This window comes from Dunckerocampus dactyliophorus, chromosome 7 (genome assembly GCF_027744805.1).
Source record: "Dunckerocampus dactyliophorus isolate RoL2022-P2 chromosome 7, RoL_Ddac_1.1, whole genome shotgun sequence".
Lineage (NCBI taxonomy): Eukaryota > Metazoa > Chordata > Actinopteri > Syngnathiformes > Syngnathidae > Dunckerocampus > Dunckerocampus dactyliophorus.
In genome coordinates this window covers 26,108,885-26,120,907 of record NC_072825.1, presented here as the reverse complement: position 1 = coordinate 26,120,907, position 12,023 = coordinate 26,108,885, and the positions used below count along the sequence as shown (strand labels likewise).

The following is a 12,023-nucleotide window of genomic DNA, read 5'->3' as shown; positions in this document are numbered from 1 at the left end:
ATCACAATAGACACATTTTTTTGGCGAAGCAATTGAATGCAAACAAGCATAAAGGTGAAATAGGTTGTTTGCCAGTTGATGAAATGTTTAAGACCACAGCCTTTAAAAGCAAAAATTTTGGCAAAAAGAGGAATAACCTCACTCTTTTGGACCATCCAACATGTTCCCCTGTCACTTCCAGATAGTGGAGCCATCTTCACCACGTGGAGCAGCATTTCCGCTCGCCTCCTGGAAACACTGGCATCAAGCATACCCAAACCCATTTTTGAGGTGATTAACAAGAAAGGGACAGCTACTCATTACTCACTCCTTTTTTCAACATTTTGTTTTTATTTGAGGGGAATTCATGTTGTTTTTTTTTTAATCTATGGCGTTAAACTTTTGATCAGCTGATGAACAGCCTATTTCACTTTAATGCTTGTTTGCAATAAATTGCTTACTCAAATATTTTTTTCCTTACTCCCATTTCTTCTTTCTGCATTTTTAAGCTCTACTTAGAACCTCCTTAAGATCATTTTTTTTTAAAAAGAATGTTAAGAGTATTTGGATTTACTATTTTGCGTTTTTTGTTATATATATATATATATATATATATATTTTTTTTTATTTTTTTTTTATTTTTTTATTGGATTGGTTCAAATAATAAATAAATATATCACTACAAGTAATAAGAACTTTAAGTTAAATACTAAACTAAAATTGCAGTTAGAGATTACACACACACACACACACACACACACACACATATATATATATATATATATATATATTTTTTTTTTTTTTTAATTCATGTTGCGAGTAAACCTACAACTATTCACTTTGAAGTTCAACCTATGTTCATGTGTGTCCTCCCTACAGGCAACAACTGAAAGTTAATTGATTTTGCAGCTGCAGTCCTGTGTGTGTGCGTGTGTGTGTGCGTGTGTGTGTGTGCTCACTGTGGGATGAACATTGTGTCTATTGATCATTGCTAATGTGGGGAGGAAAGGCTACAGGCCTGGATCAATACAGCCCTAATTACACACAGCAGTGAATGTGTGTGAACACGGGTGTCCCTGACAAGAGTGCCCCCCACTCATTAAAAAAATCCCTGGGCTGTGTATATAAAAGGTGTCCCACTAAGGAATTTCTCACACACTCATTTTTAACATTTCATGTTTGTCAAGTATGACTTTTTTTTTCTTTTTTTTTTTTTTAAAGGTTTTTGTTGCCATCTTGGTAAGTGTTGTCATGTTTGCATGTGGTTTACTGGAGATTATGTTGTGTTTTTGACTTTTGAATCTCTGTTCATGTTTTGACTGCTTTGTGTCGCCACTTTAGGCTGCCACTGCAGGCAGGAGATGTTGTGATCAGCTGGAGGCTGTGTGATATGTTTGATATTCGGTTGTTCTTGTGCTTGACTATGTCAACTAAATATCAGACATATTCCTACAGAGTCTGGCATTGACGTCCATGCAAACAAGCTGTGACAAAGGTACTTGCTTATACTGGCTGTAAACGTCTATGTGTTTTCATGGAAATACAATAATGCTGTTTGGTGACAAGTGTGGATAAATATTATACTACTATTCACAGTAGTCCTCTGTCAGAATTTGATTTGTTCTCTCCACAAACTGAATAAACGGCGATACAGCGTGAAAGTTGAACGTGCTTGCGTTTCATTGTTGACTTTTCTTTATGCGGATTTGCATCCTGTTTTGTGAGCAGACTTGTTTGTACTTCAAAATGTTTGCACCGGTCACATTACACAATGGCCTTTGTGCCAACAACAGAGAGAGGAGGAAAGTAATTCATCTCCACCACTTTTCTTCCTATGGCTAAGTTTATTTATTTATTTTTTTGTCAGTGTTTTACATGTTGTTATATTTTATTTATTTTATTATTATTATTTATTTATTATTTTATTATTTTATTCTGATGTAATTTTTATTTTTTATTTTAGAAATTGTATTATTGCTTATTTTTTGTTATTTTCTTTATTATTTTTTTTATTATTGTTACTTTATATTATTTATTTTTACTTAATTATTATTATTATTGTTATTATTATTATTATTATTTTTATTTTATTTTATTTTAGAAATTGTACAATATTATTATTTGATATATATTTTTAGTTTATCTATTGCTATGGGATTTTAATTCATTTTTATACCATTAATATTTATTATATATATTATTATTATTATTTCAATCATTCATTACATTTTTCCCATTTAAATTTGATTTATTTTTTTATGCAATGCACTTGAATTTATTTGAAAAATCCCATCATTATTTCTTAGGTTTTTCTGTTTGTGGGCATTTATTGTAGTTGTTTTTTATTAAAAATTTATTTATTTATGTAAATATTTATTTTACAGTTTAGAAATGGTTTCTGTACCATTTGTGCCGCTACCTCTGCGGGATTTTTCCATTCATTTTTAAAAATGTGTTAGTATTATGACAATGATGATGATGATTAGTATTATTAGATCTGGATTTGTTAATATGTGATTTTTTTTTTTTTCAATATAAATTGTCTTTATTTTACTAATTGTACTATTGTTTCTTATATTTTTATGTTTCTCTTCCATTGGCCCTACGGTTATGGGATTATTGATTGATTTATCTGATATTATTTGTGTGGCATTATTTTGATTTTTCATTTTTGAATGTTCTTCAATATATTTGAGAAATTGCATTATTATTTCTTAGATTTTTTTTCTGCCTTTTATTTTTTTTTTAGAACGTGTTGTTATTTATTTTAGATTTATTTGTTACTTTAATATTTAGTTCAGAACTCTTACTATTATTCCTTATATTTCCTCTTATATTTGCAATTGAGGCTGATTGTGTTTAACGCAGCTTCCCATCCTACAAGAGTGGCATTGGATCCAGATACCCCTTAAATAAATGTATTTTTCAGAGGCTGATGTAACAGTCTTTTTCCTAAAATAGCTTCATAAGTGGAATCCTAATGGGGTCGTTGGCTGGAAAATGCAGGTCACCGATGTGTGACATAAACGTCCTTGCCGGCTACTCCATCCGATGCAAATGTGACATCACACGGACGCTGTGGTTTTGATAAGCTGATGATAAGTTCCCGAAATGCGTCAAGGGGTTCTTGAAATAAGACACAAGTAATCTCTCAGCAGCCCGGGAGCTTGAATATAGGCGTCAGTTCAGTAAACATTCATCAGAAGAATGTGGACTAAACGTTCAGGTTTGACTATTGGCTGCAGCGAGCCTGTTGGGCCTGTTGGAAATAGCAATGGAGGGATAGTCTGATGCCCGGGAGAGCTTCTCTTCTCACTACGCAACAGAGTGCATTATTATTTTTAATTGCATTGTAAGATGAATTATCAGTGCTCTCGGTCAAAGCAAAATGGTAATACAGTACACCTCAAACATGGATATTTATGAAGTAAATGTCTTGGTTTTTGTAGGAGAAGATCAACGTGTGCATCGTGCAACTACATGAAAAAACAAAATTCCCCCGTCTAACTTGTTTGTTTTCATCGATTAAAGTGAGCAAACTAGCCAGCCTTCTTATCAATCACAGTCATAACCCTTCCATCCATGCACTCTGTCATTTTCCAAATCTGTTTGACCTTCAGCTCGGCCAAGCTGAAAATTTTGCAATGTATCAAGTAATACAGGGCCAGTATTGCCCACACCAATACTGATACTTTTTATTTGAAATTTTTGGGGACTTTGCATTTAATGTGTTGATCATGAGATTTTAATTCAAATATTATTATTATTATTATTATTATTATTATTATTATTATTATTATTATTATTATTATTATGATTATTAGTGTCCGAGCACCTAGCGCAAGCGGTCCGAAGGCCCTCTTGAAACTGCTATGTTTCTTCTTCTTCTTCTTCTTCTTCTTCTTCTTCTTATTATTATTATTATTATGCGACTTTCCTCCCATTTAACATGTATGAAAATTCACCAAAATTCTGGCGAGAAATTTTATATTTCAGGGGTCCCAAATACAACCTCCCAGAACTCACTCAGTGGCGCCCCCTCTCAATTTTGAAAAAATTAGCCTTTAGCCACCAGTTGCACGGATTGTCACAAAATTTGGTGGAGACGTCAGTCATGATAGGATGCACAAAAGAAGTGTGTGGGCGGGGCATGGAAACGAACTTTGATGAATAATCTGACAATTCGTCAATAAACTGTAATAACTCAGCTCCCCAAGGTCAGATCTTCATCATAATTGGTACGTATGATGAAGACCACACCTTGAAGATATAGTAGGTCACGTCCTGAATTTGTTTAGTGCCACCTAGTGGCGACAGGAAATGGGACGCGCATGCCCTCTGACTTGTGTCAACTCTGAGCTGCGTGGGGGTGCGAGGGCCTGTTCAACGCTATATATAAATGGAACTATAGCAAAAATGTAGCAATATAAACAACACAACAAAAACACAGATACTAGTGAAAATAAAAATGGAAGACAACTGCAAAATATTGGCACTAGTATTGATTCAATACTGATACTACCCTTGGCATCACTATGATATATCGATCAATCCGCTCCCCCCTACTTTTTGTGCACAGACAAAGTGTTGACTGGGACTGTTCACAGAAGTGGACTATGTGTTGTTATTACTAAAAAGTGCCCGCTTATGTCGACGTACATGCTCAACCTCTTTTGCAGACATAAAGTTGCGTTCCAAAGCGGTCATTTCTATGAAAAGTGGGTCCATATTGACATGTTTTGTAATATTTAATATACGTAATATTGTAATACTATCGCTTGCGTACTTTTGCACTTTCGTTGAGTGAGGTTCGAGTTAATGAACCTACTGTATGTTTTTTGTGCTGTGGGGTTGAATGTTTGCTTAGCTGCTGTTAACAAATAAGCAATGGTTGACTTGCACCATTTCCTGTGCAAGTTTGTCAAAATATGTTTAGGAGTCTATGTTTGACACTCGCTTTGGTCTTATGCACGTCATGTGAGCAGTATTGAGGCCGCCAAATGAGCGCTGAGCATAAATGAATGAATCTGAATCTTTCCCCCACCCCTTGTCCTTGCATGCCCCCTAGAGAATGCCTCCATGGCCACTTGTCCATGTGGCCCATATTTAAAACCCTAACCCTAAATCCGCTGGTAGTAGTAGAAGTATTTTCTGCCATGTTAATGCCATTAAATGTGGGTAACATTGCAAAATTCACATTATATGAAATCACAATTCTAATTTATCACTGCCATCCCTTACTGAAAAAAATCATTTCAAACTCCACATAATGAATGTAACGCACTTTGTGTGCGTGTGTGTGTGTCCATCTTATCTGAAGACACAATGCGGTTTACTCAAACAAACCCTTGTGTGACAATAAAAGCCATTCTTTAACATATAGAATATCCCTCCTCTCCTTTTTAGACTAGCATAGATCTTAATCCGTATCAGGGAAACACTGAAAAGTAATGCATTGTAAAACGAGGAGAAAAAGGGTGTAAAGTTACAGGACTAAAGTCGTATTTCAAAGGAGTGAACCTGAACGTAACATGCCATTTATTCATTGGGGAATATCATTCACTTAGACAGGACAAAGCCATGTTGTTGGCTTTATTACAGTGACGGTGATGCCGGCTATACGATTATAGTTATTACAGTTGTGTGCATTACAGTTATTGTCATTCTGTTCAATGTCATGGTTAACATTTTCATTTCGATTATTACCAACAATAAGGATGACTGTTTCAGTTTAGTTTTATCACTGTGGCTGTTGATATTATTTTGTCCTCTCCATTATGGACTTTTTGTCCATCAAAGACATTTGCTGGTGTAGTCCTGTTTGTTTCTGTTTATTTTGTTGTTGTCGTTACAATTGTTGTTGCTGTTGTTCTTGTCTGTCTCTGTAATGTACCCCTCTTGTCCACGCATTACCCCCACTCTTCTTTTTTTCTCTTCTTTTCCATCCCCTCCTGCTCCGGTCCGGCTCCAAAAATTCATAACAACAAAACATCAAAAAAGGTCAAATAAAATCTATATAACAGCGTGACAGTATCTTACACTTTGCCCTGGCAGACAAAATGTGTTTAGGGCATTTGGTATGACTTTTTTTAGGGCAAAGGGCATTTGGATCAACAATACTATCTGCCCCCAAAAAAATAAAGGTCACACTTTACAATAAGGTACACAGAAATACTGTCGTTACTGAGGAACTAATGCAGAACTGATAAGGAACTAATGACTAAGGCACATAATTTTGAGAAGTTACTCAGGAACTAATGAAGAACTAATGAGGAACTAGTGTGTAGAGTAGTTACTGAGGAACTAAGGCACATAAATTTAGAGTATGTAGTTACTGAGGAACTGATGAAGAACTAATGAAGAACTAATGTGTAGAGTAGTTACTGAGGAACTAAGGCACATAAATTTAGAGTATGTAGTTACTGAGGAACTGATGAAGAACTAATGAAGAACTAATGTGTAGAGTAGTTACTGAGAAACTAAGGCACATAAGTTTAGAGTATGTAGTTACTGAGGAACTGATGAAGAACTAATGAAGAACTAATGTGTAGAGTAGTTACTGAGGAACTACGGCACATACATTTAGAGTAGTTACTGTTAAGAGTGGCACAAGCCACGACGGAGGGTCTGGATCCCAATGCAGAAATAAGAGCAAAAACCTATAAAACAGAAGGTTTAATCTAACAAAAGGTGTCCACAAGAGAAAAGTACAACACAAGAAAATGCACACTGGGTAACACAAACAAAAAACACTGACAGCAGAAGGCTTTCAGGAAAAAAAACTAAGAACAGTAACGAAAAAACAACCAGGCAAACCTAAGCAGCAACTAACCTTAGCACAGAGCGGACAAGATACAGAATGATATACTGAGCCAGAAAGCAGGGCAAAGGGTAAGGAGCCGGACTGAGCGGTAGCAAAGGGTAGGACATCAGGGAGTTCAATCTGGCACTGGAGTGCTGCTGCTGCCTTGCTTAAGAGTCCAGGGTGATAATTGTCTGCAGGTGCGCTCCGGTGTCTCCGCTTTCACCGGCTGGGGTGCACTGCAGACAAATAGCAGACAGGCGGCAGCAGAGCGACAAGCAAAATGTGACAGTTACTGAGGAACTAATGACGAACTAATGAGGAACTAATGTGTAGAGTAGTTACTGAGGAACTAAGGCACATCAATTTAGAGTAGTTACCGAGGAACTAATGAAAAACTCATGAGTAACTAATGAGTAGTGGTTAGCGTTAGGGTTAGGTTGGTTCGTTCCTCATGAACTACTTTAATTTTGTGTACCTAATTGTAAAGTGTTACCAAAGTAAATCATGTGAGAACACTAGAAAGAAAGGCTTTCTGAAATAGAAAATGTGAGTTGTGGATCCCAGCATTTTGTGAATGTTCTGGTGAAACAAGCATATTCGCTTTGTTTGGCTCGAAATAAGCTATGAAAATAAATGTTACAAAGAGGAGTAGCTCTTGGCCATTTTCATTTTGTAAACTTATAACCCTGCGGCTAATATGCGGTCACGTTCTAATCGTGTGACATCTGGTATACTTTGTAACTACTACAAATCGTTTAAATATGTCTTTTGGAAAACTCTGTTACTAAGCTAGTCCATCATAACAACAAAAAAAAAGTTCAGGAAACAACCAAAAAACGCAGATTAGCCAGCTTTCTCTGCGTCATATTACAACAACAAGTTTTCCGTACATTCATTCATTTGTGGCGGCCCACCACAATTCATTAAGAACCGCCACAGAAGAATTTAGCACTACTGTTTATTAGATTTAATTTTTTTATTTGACACTACCTGCGCCTCCTCGGTCACACTCACCTGAAAATGGTGTGTCTCAGTGGCTTGTCGTTACAACTCCGTCCAGTCGATGGCTTTGTAAGTCTGCATATTCAGAAGCACGTGTGGGTATCGCCGATATTATTTGATTATACATGAGTTTTTTCTTGTAATATCATGGCTTTACTTGTGTAGTGGCACTATATTTTGTTTCTTAAGGCTTGCAGGCTTGGTATTTGTTACTGCAGACCACTTTAAAGAGACTTTTTAAATGGAAAGAAGACCCAATTAGCATCACACTGCTTTCAATGATCGTTCATTACGCATCTGATATGAAATTGAATTAGACGACTGATGCGCATCAGCGAGTTTAGCTCATGATTCATTGGTGGCTATTAACAAGCTTTATGTTCCTTTCGGAAGACCGCACCGATTCCAACTTTTGACGTTTTTTTTGGCCTGATTTTGTGTTCAAATCCACAAACGATCCTGAGGGCAATGAATGAGTAAAGGTCAAGGGTTGGTGTGTACCCACGTGCAGAAGAATAGGCTGCATGGATGGTGTAGTCAAGGCTCCAAAAAAGCCCCCATGGACAAATGTTATCTGAAAGAGTGCACACTGTATACTTTCAGGTTAACTGGCATTGTAATAATAACGTCAGCGTGTGTGCACGCAGATATAGGATGACCATTAATGAGCAGGTTGAGGTTGTGTGTGTGTGTGTACACATTGTAAGAAGTAATGGGAAATCAGTGCAGAGATAATGAAGACACACCGCTGCCGTATAAAAATGTGAGACCACCGTCCATGGGCGGCATTGGAAGAGGAGACGCAGCAAGCGAGTGAATGGAAGCATAGTGCACATTCAAGTCAAGGAAGGACATCGTAAGGTAAGACGCGCCCAACAGTGTGGTGGTTTTGGATGTGTGTTTCTTTCCACTTGTGCTTCTCGGGATGGTTTTGCAGGGATGGCAAAAGCAACAGCGGGTGTTTTCTTGGCGTGCGTGGTGGTCCTCCTCGGTGGCAGCTCGCCCTCCTCTTCGCTTTACAACAGCGGGGAGTGCTTCTTCAACACCAAAGGTCCGTGCTGGATCGAGTTACTTCACTTTCACTTTTTCATGTCACATGTGTCCAGCAGCCTTTAAGATGTATCCCTTGTCTGACATTATTCATAATTGTACAACATGTGTAACTCGCACAGACACTATATGTAAAATGCAACATGATGTCGAAAGTTCCCATATTATAGTATTCTTCATGTAGTGTTCCCTCATTTATCACTGGGTTAGGTTCCCAAAATAGCCCGCAATAAGTGAAATCTACGAAGTAGCCAACTCTATTTGTTTACAATTATTATATATGTTTTAAAGGGATAGTTTGGATTTTTTGACATGAAGTTGTGTGACATCCCCATCAGCATTGTAGTCCAATAACAGCGTTCTTCATCACAGAAATCTGACCAGAACTGAACTTTGGAGACCAAGTGGGGGGCAAGTTGCTGTTATTGGACTACACTGCTGATGGGGATGTCATACTATCCAAACTATCCCTTTAAGGCTGTAAAACCCCTCACAATACGCTTTATACACGTTTCTCAGTCATATATCACATACTGTACAACAACGTAACAAGGAATGGGACAGGAGGACGTTAGCAACACTAGCATAGCTAGAGCTAAAGTGCTAACATTACACTCACATTTTAACAGCAACATTATGCTAGGGTAGCATATTCGCGGGAGAAAAACAAAATGATCAAATTTACAGCTGTCACGTCTATAGCTGACTGACGCATAGTTCGGGATTTATTTTAAGACATGTAGCGAAGCCTGCTTTTGTACAAACACTACTAATATGAACTACTGTATTCGTCGATACACTGTTTACAATTATAGTACATTGATAAATGATGCATAATGGTCCATTTGAATAAAAGTGGGATATGAAACAGAATAGTTGCATCTTCTAGAGTGGCTGTACAACCCAACCCTAAAATGGCAGTCTTTGGAGCATCTGTTGCACACATTATCAATAGTGTATAAGAATAGATCATTTGTGCTTGTATTATTGTTATTAACACTTTTGTCCCACTAATCAACCTTTCTAAAGCAAATTCATGAACTATGTCACACTGTTTTTTATTTCAGGGAGCTGTGAGTACATGGGACAGGTGTATGGCATAGGAGAGAGCTGGACAACCACTGATTGTTACCAGTGTGTCTGCATGGAGCCTTTTGGAGTGGGGTGCTGTGACCAGTAAGTACATCCCACCCCACAAATGTTATTTTATTGTACACTAACACGATTTGGGTCTTTCCTTCAGCGGTTCAAAGCCTGTGGACTATCCAGAGTGGTGTGAGATCATCCTCAAGCCAGGCTCTTGTACCAGCGTTGTTGTGATGAGAGCCAATCACAAGCTGCCCTGCCTGTGGGGGCGAGGCCGCCTCCGACCTGCCGCGGGCCTGTCGTGGAAGTCAGATAATGAACCCCTGTTTTGAGCCCCAGAGACTTGTGCAAATTGGAATTAATGTATTTTTATTTCCCCTCTAATCGTTATTATTACACCTTGTAGATAAACTGCTGATATTTCAGGTATCACATGATATTACTGTATGTGTACTGTATTTCACATTCTGATGTTTTGCTGTTAATGAGGCTGCAGAAATTAATTAATTACCTCAAGTTCATGAATAAATGTTGCGTATCATCCATCTAAATGTATTTTGATGTCTTTTGAAAAATAATAAAAAAATAAAAATACATTAAAAAATACATATATAATACAATAGCAAGGATTTTTGCATCTTTTACTTTTCTGACATTCATATAAAAATACTTATATTATATTTTTAAAGAATAATCTTAAAAATATTCATTGATAAACAAAAACAATAAAAAATCTACTTGAATTTATGTTATGCCTATGTTTTTTATATTTGAAGGCCACGCATTCTACATTTAATTATTTCTTAAGCTCGTGCACTGCCCTTTCATTTAATGTTGATCGTGGTTTATGGTATTGTTGGTTTATTTTTGTAATAACACCATAATGCCCCTAGGAGCAGTAATGCGTAAAAACACACATAACAAAAACATGTAATTGCCGGGAAAAGAGGAGTAGAAGAAGAAAACACTGGCGCAGCATTGTGACGTCACGTAATCGCGCGGGCATTGCGTGTTGATAGTGGCAAAAACACTATGTGATTCATTCTGGTTGTTTCAACACTTTTTTAAGTCCGTGTCATTTCCATTTATTACAAAGAAGAATATCACCGAAATGTGGATTCTGATTCCAGTGGAGCCGGCAGGTAGCAGTTTCTGTCTTTACTGATATTTTAACGAATGAACTTAGGTAGTAAATGAAATACAATCAGTATGACTTAACTACTTTCTGACTGGAAAGTGTCATTGATGAAACCTTAAAGTACATGGCAAAATACTAGTTTTGTCTTTTCTTTTTTTCTTTAAACAATGTTTATTATGTGTGTTGTGTACCAGAGATTCCAAAGTGCGGCATTTGGTTTTAGCATCGTTAATGCAGAAAATGTCTTCAATGTTTCTGTATGAGGCCCTCAATGGAAAACTTCAGACCCCTGGGTTAGAGAGTATGACAAGGCAGTAAATAAAAAAAGCTCTTGTTATTGACAGGTGAGACCCACTATCTCCTCTCTGGTAAAGAATATGTGGTGGGTCGCAAGAACTGTGAAATTCTGCTGCCTAATGACCAGTCTATCAGCAGAGCCCATGCTCACTTCATTGCTACTGATCAAGTAAGAGCAGTATATTCAAAGACATTTGTTATAAACCTTTATTAGGAACATCTGCACGTGTATAACCGTTTTGTCATGTATTTCATGTCAAGACTCTGACTCTGAAGGACACCTCCAAGTATGGCACTGTCGTCAACAGCCAGCGCCTGACTGAGAACACTCCAGTGAATGTGAAGTCAGGGGACAGTGTTACATTTGGAGTCTTTCATTCCAAATTCAGGTAGTGGGAAAAACACCTGGCCGTATCATCAATAAAATATGAATTAATTAATTCTTTCTTTCTTTTCCTGCTTACCAGTGTGGCTCATCAGAAGCTGGTTGTGTGTTCTTCTTGCTTGGACAACGACGGCAAAGCAGCCCTCTCTCAGGCTCTGCAGCTGCTGGGAGGAACGCTAGTCAACACGTGGAGTAAGGCCTGTACCCACCTGGTCATGCCTTCTGTTAAAGTCACCATCAAGGTCAGAAAGTTCACTTTACCGCTGTGTCCTTATGTCTGT

The 12,023-nt window shown here is 37.3% G+C and overlaps 2 protein-coding genes across 3 annotated transcripts in view; both read left to right on the top strand.

Annotated features, from left to right (window-relative positions):
* Positions 1–1,142: 1,142 nt before the first annotated feature.
* LOC129185793 (prostate-associated microseminoprotein-like) lies at positions 1,143–10,460 on the top strand. Of its 2 annotated transcripts, none has more exons than XM_054783263.1 (4): positions 1,143–1,218; positions 1,321–8,837; positions 9,904–10,012; positions 10,080–10,460. In XM_054783263.1, the coding sequence occupies exons 2-4, from the start codon at positions 8,726–8,728 to the stop codon at positions 10,252–10,254; spliced, it is 396 nt and encodes a 131-aa protein (XP_054639238.1). In that variant the 5' UTR covers positions 1,143–1,218; positions 1,321–8,725; the 3' UTR covers positions 10,255–10,460. The 2 variants fall into 2 exon arrangements, with proteins under 2 accessions (XP_054639238.1, XP_054639239.1); XM_054783264.1 differs by having other exon boundaries at positions 1,157–8,647; positions 8,724–8,837.
* Positions 10,461–10,913: 453 nt separating this feature from the next.
* The window catches only part of nbn (nibrin), a 28,407-nt gene continuing 27,297 nt past the window's right edge, over positions 10,914–12,023 (top strand). Inside the window, exons 1-4 of the mRNA XM_054782213.1 lie at positions 10,914–11,064; positions 11,405–11,526; positions 11,619–11,746; positions 11,825–11,984. Coding sequence (XP_054638188.1) covers positions 11,034–11,064; positions 11,405–11,526; positions 11,619–11,746; positions 11,825–11,984 — 441 coding nt within the window. The 5' untranslated portion in view covers positions 10,914–11,033. The remainder of the gene's footprint in view (positions 11,065–11,404; positions 11,527–11,618; positions 11,747–11,824; positions 11,985–12,023) is intronic.

Bases quoted from the DNA above. Each gene is read 5' to 3' on its own strand.
- LOC129185793 (XM_054783263.1), top strand. From the start codon at position 8,726: ATGGCAAAAGCAACAGCGGGTGTTTTCTTGGCGTGCGTGGTGGTCCTC. The intron at 8,838-9,903 runs GTCCGTGCTGGA...TTTTTATTTCAG, and splicing joins GTGCTTCTTCAACACCAAAG to GGAGCTGTGAGTACATGGGA. The intron at 10,013-10,079 runs GTAAGTACATCC...TCTTTCCTTCAG, and splicing joins GGAGTGGGGTGCTGTGACCA to CGGTTCAAAGCCTGTGGACT.